Below are 23,343 nucleotides of genomic sequence, written 5' to 3' on the forward strand. Positions count from 1 at the left end.
TATGGGGGATAGCCACCAAAAATGCAATGTGAACACAAATGCCAAAATCAGAAGCCAAGAAGCTGAAGGGTGACATACTCATATTTTGACAGCTCAAACCGATTACAGAAATGTAGATGTCTGGTCCCAGACCCTTTGAACAGTGATTTAATTTCTGAACGGACTGATTGCCTGCTGAAGATCATGGCTGTTTGTCTACTGTGACCAGCAGACATTTTTTACTGTCTTAAAAACAAATGGTTTTTTGTTATAAACCAGAACATGTTAAATGTATGTATGAAACAAGGGAACACAGTAAAAATTATTATTCTTCTGTAAAAGAATGTCTTCCACATAAGATTTCTTTGGTCATATACTATAGTCATATACTATGTACATGCAGAAAAATAATAAAACTGGTGAGCATAAACAATGGATAAAACATAATGAAATACTACTGGGGCAAACAGTGCTGTCTCTTGTGACAGTAAGCAGAACAAAAAGATGGAAGCTATTGATTATAATTTTTCTCATTTACTCCAAAAATAGTCACTAGGTCATTTCTCCCACCAGCATGGCATGAAACAAACAAAAATGCTTCCTATTGTAGAGCAGGATATGATGGTTATCTTTATTTAACCATTTTATCCCTATGTCACGTACCTGCAAACTGCATTTGGCCTATACATTGAGAGCAAGCCCTTGCTTTTCTTGGGCTGTTTCCACTAAATTCTCCTCAGTCTAACCCTGAGCCTCCAACATCACCCCATGCTTTGTGATCCTGACCCATGTCAGCTCCCCGGTGATCTTGCAAGCTGGGTCCATCTGCTAAATGACAGTCCTAAGTCTACAGACAGCAAATCACATCTGGGAGGGCAGTTTTCAGATATGTGCACTCCCTCAGTCAGTTGCCAACCAAGCAGCGGAATATGAACCAGGAACACACAGCCAGGGACCACCATCTTCACCTTATTGCAAGAACAACCTCACTTCTTGGTCCTAAATTTTTTAACCGAAACAAGCCTCAGAGCACACTGAAGTTCATCAGCATGGCAGAACCTCTGAATCCTTTATAAGGTTTCAACAGCTTGGTAGAAATAATGCTAGCTGGTAATGGGATAATAAGGGGCTTTAATATGATCCAACACAAATAAAAGGGGCTCAAAAGGTGACAGTAGAACAGAATTAACCATTACACTTCTCCTATATTTATCATTTTATTTAGCATTTGCTTTTTTATTAGTAGTTTAACTATGCTACGTGTGCAAGAACCTGGCAGAGTGACATCAATTAAAAACCACCAGGAAAACAATGTGTTAAATCTCTTGGGGCATGAGTCTGAAATCACTGGCGCTGCATTAACACAAGACTACTCATAACTGACTGCTCTAGATTTTAAAGGTTAATATCACAATAGTGTATTTCTAAAGCGTAAATGCTATTCTCAGACTTACTAAATAAAACTGATAGGGTAAAAGGTAACTATGACTTAAGCTTTAAAAAGTACAACTTTTTTCCTTCTGAATTTACTTTCACAGGGTCCATGTTAAATGTAGCAAATTTGTCAGTGAAGAAGTCACCATCTCCTACACAGTATACAGCATGCAAACCTAAATCAAAACGTTCACTTGTAAAACTGGAAATGCAATCCCCTACCCAACCCACTGAAGAGGTAAGAAAAACACTTCGCTTGATAGAGACAGGTTTTTAGAAAGCAGGATTATCCCTGTAGGGTACATACCCACACACTGCTAAGAACCGATGTCTTCTGAAAACCCAGGAAGTTAAATGGTCTGGAAGCTGTGGGTATTCAACACCCTTGAAAACAGTCCAATATGAGCTCTTCAAGCCATGGATAAGAATTTATATGTCTAATTTGATTCAGATTTCCTAACAGTACTTCTTGATAGAAAAGTGTTACAATTATTTTTATAACTGCACTAAACTTGTTTTAAGTGCAGATTTGATATAACCTGTTTTCACCAGCCTTTGCTTCTGCCAGCTGTGGTTAATTTCTATACACTGATTATGCTATCTTAAAATTAAGGACTTAAACAAATATGAATGGTACATTGGAGAATATGATCGCCATGAAGCAGAGAAGGCACTGTTACAGGAAAACACTGTAAGTACAATCTGTCCCAAATCCTGGAGTGTAAACTCTTGGAGAAAACATCTGTAAACTGTCCACAATTAAAAATGTTATTGTGAGCTAACCATACTATCCATAATTTTAATTTGTGTCATTCAGGATGAGACATTCTTGGTTAGAGATTCTTCAAAGAAATCAAAAAGTGAACCGTATGTTTTGGTTGTCTATTATGGAAGAAGAGCATACAACATTAAAGTACGTTTTCTGGAAGACAGCCAACAATACGCGCTGGGAACAGGGCTTAGAGGAGATGATGTAAGTAAAATCCCATCTACTGTTACAAGTCTATTGTTTTTGTGTCACATTGCACAAGTTTTTAATACTAAAGATCAGTGGCAAACCCTCCCATGTAACAAACTTGCTGTGACATTGAAGTTTCTTTTACAATACTCTCACTTCAAGTGTACTTCAAAGTTTCATCACTTCAAAATCAGAATTTAAAACCAAATTTTACATACATAATTAAAAACAAATTTTACATTGACTCAGTTTTAAATCAACGTGAAAATTTTCCAAGTACTTCCAGAATACTTCTACCTACACCTGCAAACAGAAAAGTCTTCCCTTAACAGGTATACATACTTTTTTGCATATTTTTTAATTTGCTATAAATACAAGCAGATATTTTAAAACAGATACAACTCAACATATCTGACAGCAAGGCCTGTGGCTATCACTGCTGCACAGTATTTCTTATTGTCTGTCTCATACACCAAAACAGGAATTAGTTTTCTTAAAAAAATGAGGAAATACGACAAAAGTTGTCATGGATGTTCAGAAGCAATTAAATCATGTGAGTCCCCCCCACCAACCAGTTTTTCAGCCATGGTAAATTTCAATTAGGAAATCCCTTTAGATTAGTAACGCTTTTTTATGTAATTAAATTCAATTATATCCATGACAAGTCCAATTGACTCCTATATGGTTAAAGAACATATACCGTATCTGCATGTCTTACACACAAAAAAAGTTAAACCTGAAAGAGTCATCTCTATAGAGATATGATGTGGGGAGTGAAGGCGATAAGATCTGCATGAAAAAGTTTGGGAATGAGCTCTGAGGCCTTGGTGCTTGACAAGCCCTGGGCCAATGAGTGGGGGCATTGAAGGCCAGGGAAGGTCGAAAAACAAGCCCTGGGGGGATGGGCCAGGATGTAGCTGTGGCAGGAGTCTCAACTGACGATGCGGGGGTTGTGACAGCGTCTGCTGCATTGTGATTGATTGGACTGTTTACCTGGAGATTTCTACAGGGGCCAATGAGATTGAACGTTGTTATGTTTGGGCAGGTTGGCAAAGTACTGAACAGGGCGATAAAAAGGGGTTGGTGGTAATAAAGTTGGATTTGAGTCTCAATTAGGATTTGAGTCTCCTCATCAACTTGAGTCCATGTCGTGAAATGCCACAATATGATACTCACAAAAAAATTAGAAGAAACTTAAAGAATGCTCAGCTGTGCAGCAAAAGAGCAGAGCAACAACTGATCATGAGGATTATTAGCTTTGTAAATGAGACAGAAATCCAACTCAGGGAAAGCAGCAAAGCTTGCTTTGCTGTGTCTTCAAGTATATCCTTTTCATGTGTGCCAATACTTTTAAAACTTTCCTATAGATAGACTTCTAAAAACCCGAAATCAAAACCAACCCAAGCTAACTTAAGAAATTTGGCAGGTCCAAGTTTTACATTTGGATTATCACTAGAAAACATGGAATAGGATTCACGAGCTTTCAGAGATGAGGGGCAAGGTTTACTGACAAGTTGCTCTTCAGGAACATTGGTTTAATAATAAGGGGGGGGGGAAACACCATCCTTCATTGTTCAAGCAACACCAAAACAGTTTGGGAAGCAGAAGGACAGAACAAATTGAGAACTATACTGCAGTACTGCATCATCCCAGCATTACGGCAGTGAACCATCAAGGCTTCTGTAAAACACTGGCTCATTTCTGAACTGAACCTCCCAGATAATTTTCTGAAGGTTTACAATGATACAGAAGAAAGTTTAGTTTTCTGTGGTTCTTACATTGTTTAGTCTTCCTTTAACAGCCCTGATATTAAAAAAAAAAGGCTTAACCACAATGACTGGATAGAAAAATGGAACTGAAATATGGCACACTACAGCATAATATAGTATGTGTACGGAACACTACAGAAACCTACAACTAAGCTTTCACCATTTTAACAATTAATGCACATAGAAAATTACCCGAATAACATGTGAACATTTTTTTCTGAACTAAAAGGAAGGAGAACACAATCCCTTCCCATCTCAGGAAATACCAAAATATATGACATTGTTCCAACATCTGCACAGAAATTACGTATCTTGAACAATAGGTCTTGACTGACAACAGTCAAACTCAAAAGTTACAATTCCAGAATAAGGATTTCAAGCACCTAGTTAATAACCAACAGTATATCTAAGACTTGGCTCTACAAGGTCAAATCTGTAATCATGACACATTACCTTAAACCTTCTTTCTTGAGTATTGTTTCTTTTTAATTCAGAAATCCTTCCATAGATCAACTACAGAAAAATTTCAGAACTGCTTTGCTAGTCAGCTGCGGCCAGGGAGCCACGGAGACAACAGACCCTACTTCTGTGCAGCAGCAGACATGTAAATAGAATTAACTGGGCAGGAAAAACATAGGCAATCATGAACAGTCAGCGGCACCAACCATGTTCAGAAGATCTACTTCCACCTCAAGCAGTCTCAAAGGATTCACAAAAACACTTTCTTGAAAAGTGCCTCCTCAGCTTCTACAGCTTAAGGTTCTTACCTCAGGAGGATGAAAACAAATTGTAACGCTGTGAATTACAGCAAAATTGCTGCCTATACTTTTCCAGCGCCTGTTAAAATGCTTTCCAGAGTGCTCTACAATGTTCCTCCACAGGGAAACCCTTTGTTACAATGCATTTTGCAGTATGTGATGCAGACAGACCAGCTGCTTTATCTAGAATAACTGAATATTCCCTCTTAACCTGTCAAAGAGAAAGAAACCTAAACAACAACAAACAGATGCAAACCTATTACATTTCTGCCCAGATGGTGATTTTATTCACAGGTTCAGCTCTGCCATGTTTGCGCTTTTGGATTAGTCTATTTTCATCCATTAAAAATACATTTTTCCTTACACACATTATTCAAAGTTTTCCCTGTCCTACCTCAACTTCTAATTTTTCATGTACAGTTTATTAGATGTTAGCACTCTGTATCATCAAAGACTCCAGTCAGTTTCAATATTTAAGATCCAGATATTCCTGTAACAAAGCTTATTTCATACACATAGTTCTTTTGAAGAAATCAAAACCTTGCTCACATTTAAAGCTGATCATGACACAAAACTCAAGTATTTTTATCTCCCTTGCAAAACTAGATCTTCCACACACAAAATACATGTTTTAGCATGTCTGCAGCATGAGGCTGAACTCACAATGCAGTAACTGAAAACCAAAGGCAGAAGTAGGCTCCTCTTCAATTCAGTACCTGTTTTACAGAGAAGCTTAGAGCACAGCCTGATCTAGATCTCTGGATCTTGCTGTTCTGGCCACAGGTATTTCTTCCATCCTCACTACTCCCTACCACCATTTGCAGCTAATTTTCATTTTCAAACCATCATACACGTCATATCATTTCAGTTCATTTCAAAGTCAGTGAAAGGGATTAGCTCCATCTGCCTTCATCAGTCATAAGACTGGCCTGACTCATCAGAACAGATAAGGGAGCACTTTCACCATGCCTTCCACTGATGGCATTATGTCAAAAGCTAGAAACAAGAAAATGGACTCTATGATCACCTCCTGAGGGGATGCTCCACACCTTAAATGACGGTTCCAAGGATGAACTGTTCTCATTCAGAATGTGCAACATGTAGTCCGGAGTCCTACCACCACCCCAACACAATTCAAAATTACACCTCTCACAAGCAGTCCTTGAGACGTTATTCCTATCTCACCAGAAAAGTCTGGAGACCAGCAGCTAGGATATTCCTATGACAGCAGAGATCAGTTCGAATATCTTCAGATAATGAAGGGAAAATAATGAATCAAAGTATTGAATTTTCTTCATCTTTACATCTAACAAAGCGTAGGGTGCCATTAAAAGAGCTGAAAACCTAAAATTCTGGACTGTCAGTGCTCATCACCATGAAATCTAACTTCACGTTCTAGCAGCCATGAAGAGACTCAGAGCTTAGTATTCTAAATCTCACTAACTCTGAGTACAGGATAAAACAAAACAGGAAGAAAAAGAAAACCTAAGTAACATTGCAGACATTTTTCCTGCGTTATCAGAGCTACAGCTTAAAGGTATATTAACGAATAACGTGACACAAGCCAAGCGAAACTAAGTTAAATTTCCAAAGCAGCTGAACAATTACAGTAAGACTTTTTAACTTTCCAAACAACAAAAAACATCACAAAAGAGGAAGAGAACTAGTACTGATGAAGAGGGGGTTTTGAATTAAAGAAAATTAGGATTACTTTGTTTTGGCATGAAATACAAATCCCAGATTTCCCTAGATGTCTAGTAGCAACAGCGACCTTCAACAGAAGGCAAAGACAAAACAGCAAAGTGGAAGAAATGCACAGAAGTAAAAATTATCAAAAGCTGGAAAACACACTGGTTTGGAGATCAAATAGTCTTCATCTTAAAATAATGCAGGAACAATTTCATCTCATCACAGATTTAATCCGATTCTCATTAGCAAGGTGTGGATCAGGTGGAGATGACAGAGACGACTATGAGATACTATCACATACATGACAGCCATGCCTACAGTAAATGTGATATAAGACAAATACAGGATAAGTATTAATGTACCAGTAAGCTTTCACTACTGTGTACAGTTCTAGTGATGTCATACCAATGAGTCTCAAGACTAGCTCAAGAGGAGAAAGAGTGGTGTGATGACATCTTAGCGTGTGATGACATCTTAGCGTGTGATGACATCTTAGGGGTGTGATGAGAAGATAGGGAAGCGAACCATTTAAGCTGAAGCGCTGCTACCTGTTGGAATGGCAGGATTAAGAGACTCCCACACCAGGACAGATGATGTTAAATACCTCACATAGCTTTCTGCTGCTGTTTGATCAGTTCAGGAACCTTGAACCACACCTTTATCATTTCAGGAATGAGCTCGAAAGATGTAATTTTGTTGAATACCAGAGAACAAGCCTAAAACCCTGCTAAGACCTTTCTTGTTCCATTAATTAAGGGGATTTTATAGCAACTTTCTCAGTAAAATGAATGGGAAAATAAAACGTATATTTAAAAGGGTACAAAGAAACCTGCAGTGTAAAGTATTATGTATTGCTAATTAAGTGTAACTTTTGACAGCAAGTAATGATTTATATTTGCTGTACCTTTTCAAAATCTATGATTACATCTGGCATCACAAACTTTTATATGTGATACTGCATTCTCAGGGCTTAGATGTGCTCCCCTTTTGCCCTAATCAGCCAGATGCTTTCTCCTACAGAAGACACGCACACAAAGGAAACAAGAGGATTAAAATCTGGTGCTTTTCCTTCCATGGTTGCTTCCATTTAATCTAATCTAATCTAATCTAATCTAATCTAATCTAATCTAATCATAATTCTATGCAAAGTATTACCTATTTCAAATACTGTCATTTGCAAGTCTTTTAATGTTATAGATAAAGCCATCTAGCAATTTCATTTTCAGTCACTGATTACAATTTTTCTTTTTCCCTCAGAAATTTAATTCTGTGAAAGAGATCATAGACTTCTACAAATGCGTTCCCATCACACTCATTGACGGAAAGGATAAGTCAGGAACGCAGAGAGAACAATGTTACCTTACATATCCATTCCAGCTACGCAAAAGATGTTTTCTGCCTTAATGTCACCAATTTGCTTGTATAGACCAATTATATAAAAGTCTCAAAGAACAAATTAGCCTTTGAGTGAGGAGCTCCCCGTAATATTACGAAGCACTCTACATTGTTTCACTGAAAATTCCTCTCCAAGTGAGAACACAAATCAACTCAATTTTTTTATTCGTTTTTAACTTCAAGGATACAGGTAAAGTATATGCCACTGTATTAATTCACAGGAAATCATTAAGGGACGGATACCTTGACAATGACTGAGGAATTTGCTTATCTTGCACTCTACCTTCTAACACAACACAAAAACTGAATTCAGTCTTGCTTAAATGTTACTGCAGCTGTTAGTAGCAAACTTAATAAAGCATTCTAGTCACATAAAAGTATTCTTGCTTTTAAAAATACACATGAAATGCTACTTATCCGTGTCCTCACTGCTTAATAATTTCATTCAGTCTAGGCATGTGTTTGCCTGGGAACAACCTGTGCTCAGCAGCCACTGAAGTCAGTGGGTGTCAGATGATGCTCACAGCATTGGAGCATATTATAAAGCTAGCTTTAATTATGTAAATTCTATTACTTAACTAACACTTATTCTTTAGCTTAAGTAGCAGATACTCCGTATCAGAGCCTTCAAAAACTTAGACAGTAAAACCATTATGCAAACAGTCCCTTTGAATTCGTACCACGTGCAAATGACAGAGATAAAAAACATCAGTAGGAACTGTAGATGTGCTTCAAACTCATCACGAAAGCATGTTCCAGCTAAAATATACAGTAATAGTTACTCATATAATTTGAGGTTCGGGAGGCTTAACTAAACTCATTTTAAATATGAAGGCAAACTTCCAATATCTCTCTGCAAACCATCCATAATCTTCCTTTTTAAGCACACTCAGAAGTTTAACTAGGCAACTGGAATATATCAAGAAAGCAACTTCAGTTACTCTACCCTTACAGAATAGGAATGAGAAGAATAAAAACATTCAAGCCCAAAACAAGACATTTCAGTTAATGATGTAGTATGTAGTGGCACAAACTAACTCTAAAAAAAAAGAAATCAGCAGTTGGTTACCTCCTCACAACCTTTTTATTTCTCAATGATGCAGCAAAACGCAAAAGAACATTCACTGTAATTATTTCTCCCAAATCACTGAGACTGTTATACCTGAAGGAAAGTATTGACATTATCTAAAAATGAGAACGAAAATGAACAAATCAGAAGCTGCCAAGTAGAGTTTGGCAGAGCTCAAAAAAAGGAAAAGAGGCATGTTGTAATCTCCTTTAAGAGTTTGTATCTTTAAGAAAATGTTCTAATTTTGCCAGTGAAAACTCATACGAAGCAAATTCAAAACTATTTATTTAGTAGCTTCTACAGAAACAAAATTAATTCCACAAAGGAGTAATTTTAACCATGTTTTTTTTAATTACATTAACAATTTCAATATTTATTACATGTGACATGCTGTAACTGTAAAACGGAAACTGTTTTCACAACTGAAAACGCAAACAGTACTGTTAAGTTTGGCATCAAAGTATATGAAGTGGAAAAAAACCCTCTAGTGTACTTATCTAAAAAAATAGAATTCCATTTGAATATAAAATGAGAACTGTCATTTCATTTTTCTTGACAAAACTGACAAAAGAAAATTTGTTCTGTGGAACAGGTTAGTCTGATACAAATAATACAAAAGTCTTCCATGTGTACATGATGAAAAGGATCTGTCTTAAAGCACCAACTATCTGAAGGACTTTTAATACTGTATTGCAAAATGATGGGAAAGCAACATTTTAACTAGTTTTGAAAATAAGCCTCAGTCAGATGTAGTTTTAAAATATATACATTTCAATGCAGATACAATACATACTTTATCAAAACAATGTATAATCTGCTGAAGTATATAAAAAAAATATTCCCAGCTTAAACTGCTTACAAAACTGCACCAACAGTGAAAAGAGTTAGGGACTACGAGCTTTTCAAGTGTAGTCCCAGTTAAAACATAGAACACACATCCAGCATTAGAGTCAGTACTGATTTTCTTACCTGTAAAACTGTAAGAAGCTATTTTAACTCTAAATATGTGCTTCAACATACTGCATCCTATATGGTTTCAAAATTATTTAAAATTGACAAGATGAATAAAAACACATACTGTTCATGTACAGAAACATTAGACTTCAGTATCATCCATCCCTTTTCTTCACTAAAAACTTCAAATTTGGCCCTGATACAATAAAGTGTTTAAACAGCTGAGTGATGTTTACACTGAAGTTTGTAGATACACATTAGACATACATATGTAACTACACACACGCCTGTATGAATTAAGACCTACAAAAAATATATTCTAACAATACCTAAATTCTTAAGAAGGATGAAAGATTGCACCGAAAATCTGGTTCAACACTGTCAATGTAAAAGCTGTGCAGCATCATTTCTCATTTTGAAAGTCTTCACCTTCAGCAAGTTCCCCCTGTAAATAAGCATTAACTCACCAACTAGAGTTCTAACCAAATGACCTATTACGTACATGTGTTTCTATCGGGCTATACACACATGGTGGTAGAGAGTTTATGTTTGGCTATTACTTCCTTAGATTTCAGAACAGCCTTGAGTTCATATAGTGAAAAGCTTCACCCCTATCAGTCCAAGCCTGACAATACTCTGGCTCTGCCTGTTCAGAACAAAGATGGTACAGAAAGCTCCCTGTGTTGTGCTCTCTCACATCCACCCAATACAGGCTAGGTAAAAACTAAGTACTAAACAAAATTAAACTTTTCAGTGCTGAGCTATTGGGAGTAACACTGATCCCACAGACTGTTCATTTGCACCCCTGTATCTCCTCTGAAGTCAGCAGAAGTGGTTTTGTTTCCCTGAAACAGTATGTCCTTTTAAGTTTTACTTTTTTGTATGTGGTGCTTAACTTGCAACTAAAACCTATCATACACAATTGCTGCCCACAGAGGATCAGAAGTGCTTTTCAGTGCACATATGCTCAATCTCTGAAAACACTATGCTGTATTAAAACAATCTAAACCCTGTTAAATTTACAAAGGTATCATCATCTAGGATTTTAATCCACATAGACCTAGCACAGACAGTTACAGCACAGTATCCTAGTACACACAGAATGGTAACTAGAAAGATGTTTGCATAGCAAATCTCTTCCAAATTTCTCCTATGGACAGATGAAGTTGAACTCCAGTACAGTTTTCAAACATGAGAGTGCAAAGTAGTGCTTAATCCTATCAGCTCTTCTGTATCGCTAACTTTGCTCTCTTCTTCCACTTTGCTCACAGTAGACACCTTTTGGCAAAATAAAGCAGTTATTGGAACTTTCCAAACAACTTAGTGGCACGCAATAAAAATAATGGGAACCTTTCACTAGTCTCTCACTTAATGCTTCTGTGATGGAAGAGAAAGAACATCCCAACCCTTGGTTGCCTCTATCAAGTGCCTCTGTCCATGACTTATCCATTCTTCTTGGTCCATATATACTCTTCCACAAAACCAACACTTAAACAGACACTGAAGTGTTTCAGCTGGTGAAGTTTCCACCACTTGATAGTTGTTTTTATGGGTCTTTTTTAGTTTCATTTTTAGCATACTCCGCTTTTTTGCTTGATTTCCTGCCTCAATGTTCTGAAGAGTAAGACGCTTTCGATAACGTCTAACACCAAGACAACTACTTGTCCTTTTTGACAGAACTACTTTCAGGACTTGACCCTTATACTTGTTGATAGTCTTCATGACATTAATTATCTCTGGCGTGTCAACATCAGGATGGTTTAGTACCACAACTGGCTGGTTACGACGAGGGCATTTTATCAACTGATTTGTTCTCAGAGGAACAAGCCGAAGACGTCTTGCTGTCAAAAGATACGACATGTCAGAACTTGAACTGTTTTCTGACTGAGTTCTTGTTTTCCTCTTAGGAAGTTCCCTGAAGCTTGCTTGTTTTGCCTTGTTTTTGGAACCTAGTTGACTTTTTGAATAGGGTTTGCTGTGCTTACTCACATTACTGCTTTTCTGCAACAGCACACCAGTTTGTTTGCTATTATTTTTAACACTTGCCTCTCGCTTTGGTCTTTTCCTGAGTGATATACTTCGGGACTCTGCATTCACCTCACTCTGATTAGGTAAATATGGCAAATTACTGCTAACTGCCTCAGAAACACTGACAGGAACCGGGCGAGGCAGAAACATTTCATTGCAACACACAGAAGGAGCTGATGTTTCACTCCTGTTTTCTATTCCATCTGAGTTTTGACTGCTAGTAGCATTCAGCACTCTCAGCATTGTCCCTTTGGGGATAAACACTGGAGTAGCAACATGTGAATTTTTAGTTACTCTGTTTTTAGATGTACTTGCAAATGTAAGCAGCTGATCTTTACTGTGCTCTTCACTACTAATCACATTGTTTCTACCATGCACTTGAGGTAAAGAGGCAGGCTGTTCCACTTCAGAGGCAGAAACAGCCCTCTCACAGCTCGCTGAATTTTCTTGAGGGGAAACCACTTTTTTACTAGAAGCTTGACATCTCAAAGGCATGGATTTCATGTTAGATTCAGCAGCAGACATGAGCTGAGCAATCTTTCTACACAGCAATGTTGCTGACTTCTTACTGCATGTTGAGTCATCCCATCTGACACCCTCTGGAACATTTTCAGTCCCAGAGCTAAGAGAAAATACAGATGAAATAACAGGTCCCTCAAAAGGATTGCCTTTATTTTCCTTCTTCTGTAGCTCTAATGATTCCAGAAGACGAGTGTTCTTTTGACTTATGGTTCCAGCTCTCTTTACTTTGCTAAAGCCAAAAGTCATGCCCTCACAAGGTGGAGTTTTAGCGACATGGAAGTTTTTTCCTGCTTCAGAAGATGTAACAGATTTTTCATCTAAACCCTTACCAGCTAAATGCATTTCTGTAGAGCTGACTGGCAGACTCCTGCATTCTTTGTCAACCCTCTTTAGAGGCAATGTATCCTTTTGTTTAATGACTGCAGAAGAATAATTTTTTCCCTCCTGACCAGCCTCTACTGAAGTGTTCTTGGAACTTGCATCTTCAGAAATAGCAGCATATTTTGGAGGGGATATACCCACACCTTCATAACAATGCAAGTCATAATGTAAGTTATTTTTTCCATCTACTTTCCACCTTGATGATTTAAAATCACTTCTTTTTTCCGTATTATTCACCACCAGAGATGGAGAACAAAGTTCTATAACACCTGAATGGATATCAATACCCTTCACCAAATGAAAGCATAATTTTGATGCGTCTTCCCTCTGTATACATACAGAGTTACAGTCTGAGAGTTGAGAATCAGAAAAACAGAGACATTCAGAATGTTTGTCATGTGTACTATCTAAATTAAGCTGGTTACTGACACTGGCTAATTTGTCTACATTCACTTCCATCATTAGTAACTCATTTTGAGATATAGAAGATGGTTTTTTTCCTTCTGCAGATTGTTCTATACCTCGATTCTCAAGTTGCTCTTCAGCACTGTCCACAGGCTTACAAGTTGCTTCTTTCATAGGGATTAGTTTAAGAACAAGCTGTTGTGCTCCATTCACTATTTTAATCTCTACTATTTGAGCTAAACAGTTAGAAGGAACTACAAATTCAGATGGTGCAATTACTGTTAAAGGCATCCCAGGTTGTAAAGGCTCTGTTTTAGGAGAATAAACCTCGACTTCCACACTTTGATTCTCACATATGCCTATTTCAGATGGCCCTAATATTGGTTTATCCTGGACTGGTGCTGTGTTTATGGTACGTTCTACATCATGAGACAAACTGGCCCTTTTAGTTGCTTTACGTGGAATGTGACAAACCATATCTGAAGATGAATTTGAATGTTCATTCTGAAAAGGAATTTTATCATATTTCAGCTTTTCAAATAAAGTGCTTTGAGTTGGCTTCTTTTGCCTGTGGTTTACGGTATTATTTGATAGTCGTTTTCTGGGTGTTTCATGTACTCTTCTCGTATGCTTTACTATGTAGTCATGTCTAACAGCACCATATTCGCAGTACTTACACTGATACGGAAAAGTTCCAGTGTGTTTCACCAAATGTCTCTGGAATTCTCCTTTGGTGTAGGATACGTAGCTACAGTGGGAACAAATAAATTTAATTTCTTCATGTTGACTTACATGCTTTTTATACTGTAACGGATCCTTTGTTGAAAATCTGCATTTATCACAGTAGTATTTACCTGGCAGAAAGTTTTTAACTTTAAATGTTTTCTGGGTTTTACTTGGAGATTTTTTTTCTCGTTTTTGAAAGTCTACAGCACTGGCACCTTCAGGAACAAAATGGAAAGCTGGTGGTGGAATATGACTGCACTTCTTGCAGATGAAATTTTTGTCTTCAGTCCACCCAAGCTCCTTACGCTTTTCTATATCTTGCACTGCAATTTTCTGAACACTTCTGCATTTTATACAGCTTATCAGTGACACCTTATTGCTCTCGGCCTCAGTCCCCTGGTAACAGCAGTTCTGGTCATCATCCCCTTTTGATGGATTCACTTTATCCTCTGAAGATTGCTTTGGGGATGTGGTTAAGGAATTATTTTTATCATTAACTTGGCCAGGGTACAACGTTGGTAAAATTTCCCTCATTTTTTTCAACTGCATTTCAGAAGATGTGAGTCTGCACCAGTTTTGTCAAACACAGCAGCAATAGAGAGAATGTCTTCTTGGTATTAGTCTTGTGTATGTTGCTTATCAATCATTCAGGCCACCAATCTGCAGAATATACACTTTGGAAGAAATGGCGCTCAAGCAACTGCATCCATATTATGTTCCGTGTTCTTTATTTTATTCAGTCAACTTGCAGCACTAAGGAATAAAAAGCAGAAGATTAAGTCAGTTACAATCCACTGACTGCTGAAATACAGTGACCTAATGATTGAACTATTAGTGAACTGCAACTGGATTACAAGGTGCAACTCTACTGTTAATAAACCACTGGCTATTCTGCACATACAAACATGATCTTCAAGCAAAACATACCCAATTCAATAATCCTTTAACATCTGTTCTTATTAAAAACGTTCATAAATTCATACAATTACCTGCTATGCATCAAAACCTAAAGAGCTCATGCTATTTCTTCCATGTCATGATACATTTCATGTTTAAGAAATGTGTTCAGAAGCCTAACAAGACAGACACTTGCTAACAGAACTGAGCAGCAGAGTATGATTTCAGTTCATATACAGCTCTTAACTCAGGAAAAGATATTATGAGACACTACAAGTGTCACTTGTGAATCACAGCAGGATCACAAAAGGAGAGTGATTACAATGATTAGTAGAAACACACAACTATGTGTTTGATTTTGAACACAAGGCATTTTAAGTTAGTATGGAATTCCTGAAGTATAGAAGGAATCTGTGCCAATGTTTCAGAACCAGTCTTTAACAGCAATTCGTAACAAGATGCGATTTATAATTCACATGTTTTGAAAGTAATGAAGTAAAAATAATCTGCAGCTGCAAAATTAATTACTTTCACTTTTATTAATATCACAGTGTAATCACTTCTCTGTATGTGGACAAGCATATAAATAATTCACTCCATCCTGATAACACAGAATGTGTCAATCAAGCAAAATAAACAATGCAGTGGGAAGCAGAAGGAAAACAGTAATATCAGTGTAAGACCACCACATTAACTAGTGCAGTATATTTGGCCCCACAGATTCCAACACTCTTACTGTCTCTCTTCTGTATTTAACATGAACAAGATCTCAACCTTTAAGCTTTGCCAAGACTATAAGACCACTGCTATTTGGAAAATAAATCACTAAACTGGCCTTTTGAGAAACACATAAACCAATACATGGTCCAAAACTAACACCAACAAGTAAAATCTGCTCAAAATCTTTCTTATTCAAACATTCCTACTCACAGACATGCTGTTGCACAGATCTGCGTTCATGTATAGAACCTATTTGATGAGGTTATTTCAGGACTGTCGGAGCAGGGAAGAATCAAGACATGACCATTGTGATCCATAAGCATGATTTGTTTATTGGGCTTCTACCTCCAGTTAATATAGCAACAATAATATATGCATATGCAAATACTAGGCGCTTGATTGGTTCTGGCGTAAGTAAGGCATTGCGTAAGCTCATTATTTTTGCGGTTAAACTGTGTACTTTTATATCTTCTATTTTTATGTGCTTATCTTGTTTATTAGTTAGTGTCCTTGTCTGTAATTGGCCAGAGCATGGCGCTTCCCTCCAGATGTCCCTCAGTTCCTCATTATCTGGTGCTAGTAAGTCTGCACCATTCGCTAAACAAATGTTCTATTTCAGCTCGTTGATGGGAACGTGACCTTTCTCTGTTAGCCACGTCTCCACACAGAACTCCTTTAGTTTTCAATATATCTTATATAAGACATATGCTTCTGAAATCCACTTCCTCTCCAAGTCTATCAACAGCAAACAGGTCCTGTTCTGGGCTCCAGAAGTACAGCACTGAGATCACCTAAGCAGCATTCTATTACAATAATTCTACACAAATGAGAAAAATTTACACTATGGTACATCTCCCCAGTGGCTTGAGACAGGAGTCAGCATCTGATCCAGAAAGCTTTTCTGGGAGCTCCCTGTGCTCTATCTGCCAATAACTGCTATAGGAATGCTGTCCTAAAGATGCAGCTCTGCAAAGATGCATGATGTAACCTCAAATAACAGTAAAACTGAGTTAGAAAACTGGTTAGGGACAACATAATGGCCTTTCCACTCTTTAGCACATGGATGGCTGCACACCTGTAAAACTCCTCAGTAGGCAGTTCTTAAGACTGTAGTAATCTCACCTCATTGCAATGCAGACAGTTGTACACCCTTATGTGCAAAACCTCTATTTCCCAAAAAGCAAATCAATGGCAGCCTCCCAGGAAGAAGGCAAGTATACACGACTACTGTAATCACGATCTGAAGATTCACATTTTAAAATAATTCTAATGTTGCTAACGTTATGCCCTCTATTGTCCACATTCTAAAGAGGAAAAAAAAAGCAAATGCTTCTGATAGTCTCTGATGCACCATTCTTCCCCCGCTACTACACTTCTTAGACTTAAGATGAACCTTATTGACACAGTAGTGTGATGGTAGGCCTGCGTTCAGGAGATCCATTGTTTTATCTCAGGAAAAAGAGAACTTGATTAGCTCAAGATCCAGACCAAAGACAGAATCATAGACCAGTTAGGGTTGGAAAGGACCTTAAGATCATCTAGTTTCACTCCCCTGCGATGGGCAGAGACTCCTTCCTGTCCAACCTGGCCTTGAACACTACCAGGGATGGAGCATTCATACTTCCTTGGGCAACATGTTCCAGTGCTTCACCACTGTCACAGTAAAGAACTTCTTCCTTATAGCTCACCTAAATTTCCCATTTAAGTTTGAACCCACCACCCCTTGTCCTATCACTACAGTCCCTGCTGAAGAGTCTCCCTCCAGCACCCTTGAAGGTCCCCTTCAGATACTGCTATGCGGTCCCCACACAGCCTTCTCTTCTCCAGGCTGAACAGCCCCAACTTCCTCAGCCTGTCTTCATATGGGATGTGCACTTAGCAAAGATGCTTTGAAGATTTCTACACAGTTTTAAGAAAGACCTAAAATTGTGTTTGTAAGGAAAGGGTGAAGTTAGATCAATATTTGCCTTTTTTTGCTGTTAACAGCTATCAAATGATACTGAAACTGCCCTCCATCTGAAATGACCAAAAGGTAAGTATAGAGCACTTTATGCCATCAAAATCCTTGACCACAAAAAACAGTTTTAAGAACACATGGAGTTCTCTTATACTCTTTTAACACTGTAAACTTCACCTTATGCAACAACATGAAAAAGGACCCACTACCTTTAAAGCGCAGGAAAGTACAAAAACCACTGTGAAACATTCACCAGACAGATCTGGGTTCCTCAGTCCAAGAGGATACTAGGAAAATTTAAGGGGTAATTCAAATAACAGGCTGGTAATGTTCCTAAACTTCACTAACTCAAACAGCTTTATATATGAAAATATATATATGTGAAAATATATATATATGAAAATATATATATATGAAAATATATATATGTGAAAACAAACAGGTTTGTCATGGTTTAAACCCAAATGCAAGTTTTCACCTGTGACAAACAGAATGTTGCTAGAATCTAGGTTTCTAACGTTGGAGTTACTGCAACTGCATTTCAGATGTACAGTGGGTTGATTTTAGCCAGCAGCCAAGCAGTCACACAGCTGCTTGCTGGCTCCCTTCCCTTCCCTGGTTAGCTAAGGGAGTGAATTGGAGAAAAAGAGTGAGAAAGCTTATGGGTCAGGACAAAGGCAGTTTAATAGGTGACAGAAAGAGGTGGAGAGGTTATGCAAAGGAAATCAGTCTCCACCTTCCACAAGCAGACCGATGCCTAACCAGTCTCCAAGCAACAACCTTGGAAGCCAACCCCCATCTCTGCTCATTCTTCTTCTATTTGCAGTTTTCACTGATGAGCATGACACTACACGGCACGGACTATCCCCTTGACCAATTCTGGTTAGCTGTTCCAGTAGCATGCCCTTCCAATCACTTGCCCATCCCCTTCCAGTCACTTGCCCACCCCACGCCTACTCACTGCAGTGGAGGCAGAGGTGGGGGGGTAAAAGAAAACCTTGACATTGTTGTTGAGCAGGGTTTGCACAATCAAAACACTGGTGTTTTATCAACACTGATTTAGCCACAGATCCAAAACACAGCACTGTATAGGCTGCTATGAAGAAATTTAACTCTATCCCAGCCAAAGTACAAGGTAAGAAAGAACTGAATAACCACTGATGAAGTGACATCGCCGCTGTCTCCACACCTAGTTATTCACCAATCTTTTCTGGACACTGAACAATTAATAAGAAAACATTTTATGCAAGCAGGTCCACTTTATCATTATTTTGGATAAACCAAGCACAAAAGTACACTGTAATTTAATTTTTATATTTATATATATATGTGTGTGTGTGTATATATATATATATTTGGGGTTTTTTTGCTACTTCATAAAAATAAGATCATCAGCATACACAGAGAGGTGGTGCAATCCAGCATCCATTTATTCCACATGGGGAGGGAAGGGGGGTTAAAGAGATTCCCACAAAGATTTGTTTTGTTTAAAGAGTTAACAGAGACATGCTTCAGAAGATCTAATTAAAGATACATACTCCATTTTTCAAGTTACAATCAAATACAGAGCACACAGACCAACTCAAAGGTATCATTAAAGGAAGACCCGAAAGTCTACATGGAGTTTGAATGGCAAACTGGGAATAGTATGACTGAAGAACAGAGTAAGAAACACTAGCAGGGTTAAACTCAATTCCAGTCATTGTTTTTACAGGAATGGATTCAAAAAAAGTTTGTAAAAAATATTCTGAAATACAATAAAGTACCTGAATTAGGAGAAATTTAAAAAATTTACAGGCCCTAGTTTTTGGGGAAATAAAATAAAATAAATTTGAAGCAAAAACATAGAGGCACATGGAAAAAGGACAGCAAAAGGAAAATAAAACAACCTTTCTCACTCACTCCTCCTACAAAACACCTACAATGCGGTGACGTAAAGAAGTTGGGCATTTAATAAAAAGAAACATTCCCACCTTTCACACACTAGTATATCCTGAACCTTGCTGCTCAAGACAGAGATCAATAGATCTGCAGGAGTCAAAAGGCATTCCAAACAGTGGATATCACATGTACATAAAGGTCAGAAAACACAGATCAATTAAACCCAAGAAAAAAAGGAAGAAACATCCTCTGCAGCCTGTCAAATTCATAAAGCACAAGGGTTTTTTTGCACTGCAGTAGATTACAAATCATTGACGTGGCCGCTGCCAGACAAGAACTGCCGGTGTCTTCCCATTATTCTCCTGAAATATCCATTTACTTCAAATATAGTAATCTTTTGTTCATGATTTCAAAGAAAAATGTGTATTCTTCAGTGGTTTAGATCCCTTTTTATTTCAAATTCTACACTACTATCAATAAAATGGGTGTGATGAGCATCATGCATTTATCATATACGACCAAATAAATAAGACCTGACTGGTAAAGCACACACCTTTTACACACTAAGTTCACAAACTGCATCCAACAGTCAAGGCCAGCAGCAATCAAGTTGCAACAATCAAGTATCGAAAAGCCCATATAAATCATCTCTTAAGAGAAACAAGCTTAAACAGGATTGGAAGACACTGAGCACCACTGCACCAGGAAGATGCATTGTATAAAATCCGAGTCTCTGAAAAGCTTAAATCTCTGTGTAAGTTTAAAATTATCTGTCTGTGTTTTATAATAGTATATATAGCATACACTGCCCATTTAGCACCAACTGACTAAGCAGAGTTAACTGTTCTACTGACCCAACTATGTGGCCACTGACTACCAGTCGCTAATTTTAGGCCTAATGACTGGGAGACATTCAAAGTGCTTCACTTAGGTGTCATATATAGTACTAATTAAAATAATTGATTCTGTATTAAAAACAAGAGATTCAAATACACCAAAGAAATTTCATCTACAATTATTTCTTCTTAAAAAGACACCCTGTTTCACAATAACAGCTAATCACAGTCATAACTTTTGATCCTAAGTGCACTTTAAATTTTTTCCATCAAAATGAATGGGTAATGTCAATGCAGAGAAATAAGAAGAGCAAAGAATACACATCAGGTTTTTAGAGCTTACTTTTATTATAAAATATACATTTATTTCACTCTACAGAAAAAAATTAATTACATTCAACATTTTTACTACACATAAAGTTAAATAAAATACTGTTTAAAAGTAGATTACTTTTCTGAATGCATAGGTGAAAAAATGTCCAATTTACTGACATTTATTGGTGTTGTATAAAGGCAGGTACACATATGTATTACACTGAAATGGAGGTCTGCTTCTCTGTGGCTCTAGGACTGATGCTTAGCTTTATCTGTATATGAAAGATACACATTTCTGACATACCACTCAACTGCTTGGTGGTCTTGCAATAAGCTTAGTTAGTTATTCTCACATAACTACTGTATCACAAGTAATACTTTAGAGAGATGTTTATACAGTCACTTATCATTATATGTATGATAAAATTTTAAATTTATGCTGCACATCTCATTGTTTCACTCAACTTGCAACCATTTTCAAAATCTTTCTATATATCCAAACAATAGTGACTAATATTCAGCATCACCTTACTCTAAGCTCTAAGGCCTGTATGCAAGAAAGCAAAGAAGTATGGCATTGAAGAAAATGGGAGAGGAGGAGGGAGAGTTACATTAAAACTATATATTCCTTCATGCCCAGTTCACAAAACACTCATGTAGATGCTAAAATTCACTTTCACAGACTTAATTCTTGCTAGAATTAGCCATATGCTATCTGCATATGCAAGAAAAAGGCCTTGCCCATAACCACCTACCGTGGTAACAATGCAGAACAGAATGCTAGCGAAATCATGAATATACCATTAGTCTTCTTAATAACAAAACAGACTTTTCTGTTGAATATATATCTCAGGACACTTTGGCTATAACACTGGATCACTTATTTAGAAGAAATACAAGTCATTTTATACGTCTAAATTATCTTAAGTGTCCAATGTAACACTGTTACGATAAACCTTCTTTCAACAAAATTTAATGTAGGATTTAATTAAGCAAATCCTACGCACAAATTCCCTGAAGAACACAATTTACACACAAAACACAAAATTTTTCAGTTTTGCTCAATAACACAAGTTACTAACCCGAATGCTTCTTTTCTTGAGGAAGACGACCAAGATGACAAACCTAGGCAACAGCTTTACAGTCCAGACGAGGCTGAAGCAGCCTGATGGCGTCCACGAGACAGCAGCACCCGCCAGCCACCACCACAAAACCCCCTTTGCTTGGGCAGCCAGCCCACCCGCACAGACGTGCTGCCGCCCCTCGGGGGGCAGAGAAGGGACTCCCTCGCTCCCTGCCCGGCCCCGCAGGCCCAGAGCCGCCGCTGCCCCTGTGGAGGCGGCCGGGCGGGCGACGGACCCTCCGCAGGCCTCGCAGCCCTCCGCCCGCCGCCGCCGGGGTGGCGCCTCCGCCCGCGCCGCCACGCAGTGGCGCCGCCGGCCCGCAGGGGGCAGCACCGCGCGGGCCGCCGAGCCGCAGCCCGCCGAGCCGCCGGGACCCCGGGACCCCCGCACTGGCGGGCCGGGCGGCGGCGAGCAGCGTCAGGCACGGCGCTAGGCCGGCGGGCGCCGGGAGAGCGTGCGAGCCTCACCTGGTTCGGAGGAGGACGAGGACACAGGCGGGTTGTCTCCATCAGGGGCAGACCCCGCCACCGCTCCCCTTGTCCCCGGGCGCACACAAAACGCCCACACTCACCCTCCCGGGCCCGCAGCTCCCGCCCTGCGGTACTTACCCCAGCGAGGGCGCGGACCAGCCCCCGCCGCCGCCACCTCGACACGGCCCACCACCCACCGCGGCGACGGAACTGACCTCAGCGGCCGCGGCAGCGCCGTGCCGCCCCATTGGCCAGCGCCGCAGCTCCGCTCCCGCCGGCGGCGCCGTGTAGAGCTCTACTGAGGGCCCCGGGCGCGCCGGCGGCCGCGCAGGCGCGGTGAGGTGCGGTGGAAAGGGCTCCGGCGTTGGGTGGCACCTTGGGAAGCGCCGGTCTGGCACCGGTGTGGGGCCCCGCAGTGCCCGAGGGCACAGCGTGGCCTTTGGGGGATGGAGCTGGGCTGGTGCTGAGGCACCTGCGAGGTGCAGGCGAGGGTCTACATGATGTGCACCATCGGGTTGTTGCCTGCTGCTGTCCCTCAAGGGTTCTGACAGGACAGCAGGCGGAAGGAAGAGCCGTTGTTGCCAATAATCTCTCTACACTCTCCTTGGTACCACCGTGTTTTAACTCGTCTATGGTGTGGGCATACATGACGTGTGGATTGCTCAGTTCTGTAGTACGATGACATAGCAGTCGTGTATTTTCAGATGCTTCCTATAAAATACAAATTTCCTGTTAAATAAACTATTCTTAGTCAAAGGGAGGAAGAAGGATTTTAACTGCCAGCATCTTGCCCTCTAAAATCACCTTTAACGTCACCGAAGTATCTAACCACTCTGCTTAAAAAGAAAGCCACATTTAACAGGGGGCTCAAAGTCTTTCCGGGTGGCATCTGTTAAACGGTGTATTTTGGCACATGCCTTCAAGTTAAACTCTGTTCTGTTGATTGTTCCATTAGCATGGATTTCTCTGTGATAAGGGGAACCATGAACAAGTTACAACTTCCAATCAGTTCTGCACTGGAATAGTTGGAAACAGGACTTGAGCAATCCTTACCATTGTCTACACACAAACACAGA

At 39.2% G+C, this 23,343-nt stretch overlaps 2 protein-coding genes across 7 annotated transcripts in view; one reads left to right on the forward strand and one right to left on the reverse strand.

Moving 5' to 3' along the window:
- The window catches only part of CLNK (cytokine dependent hematopoietic cell linker), a 56,418-nt gene extending 48,012 nt beyond the window's left edge, over positions 1-8,406 (forward strand). For both annotated transcript variants that reach the window (XM_065659301.1, XM_065659309.1), the window contains 4 exons: positions 1,518-1,651; positions 2,027-2,104; positions 2,231-2,386; positions 7,845-8,406. In XM_065659301.1, the coding sequence (XP_065515373.1) occupies positions 1,518-1,651; positions 2,027-2,104; positions 2,231-2,386; positions 7,845-7,991 (515 nt within the window). In that variant the 3' untranslated portion in view covers positions 7,992-8,406. The remainder of the gene's footprint in view (positions 1-1,517; positions 1,652-2,026; positions 2,105-2,230; positions 2,387-7,844) is intronic.
- Positions 8,407-9,312: 906 nt separating this feature from the next.
- Positions 9,313-22,568, reverse strand: ZNF518B (zinc finger protein 518B). Of its 5 annotated transcripts, none has more exons than XM_065659287.1 (2): positions 22,483-22,568; positions 9,313-14,820 (listed from the first exon to the last, which is right to left on the reverse strand). In XM_065659287.1, the coding sequence occupies exon 2, from the start codon at positions 14,614-14,616 to the stop codon at positions 11,374-11,376; it is 3,243 nt and encodes a 1,080-aa protein (XP_065515359.1). In that variant the 5' UTR covers positions 14,617-14,820; positions 22,483-22,568; the 3' UTR covers positions 9,313-11,373. The 5 variants fall into 5 exon arrangements, with proteins under 5 accessions (XP_065515359.1, XP_065515331.1, XP_065515352.1 ...); XM_065659259.1 differs by lacking the exon at positions 22,483-22,568 and adding an exon at positions 22,406-22,476; XM_065659280.1 differs by lacking the exon at positions 22,483-22,568 and adding an exon at positions 22,265-22,378.
- Between the last annotated feature and the right edge of the window lie 775 nt (positions 22,569-23,343).

Source organism: Lathamus discolor, chromosome 1 (genome assembly GCF_037157495.1).
Source record: "Lathamus discolor isolate bLatDis1 chromosome 1, bLatDis1.hap1, whole genome shotgun sequence".
NCBI classification, from domain to species: domain Eukaryota; kingdom Metazoa; phylum Chordata; class Aves; order Psittaciformes; family Psittacidae; genus Lathamus; species Lathamus discolor.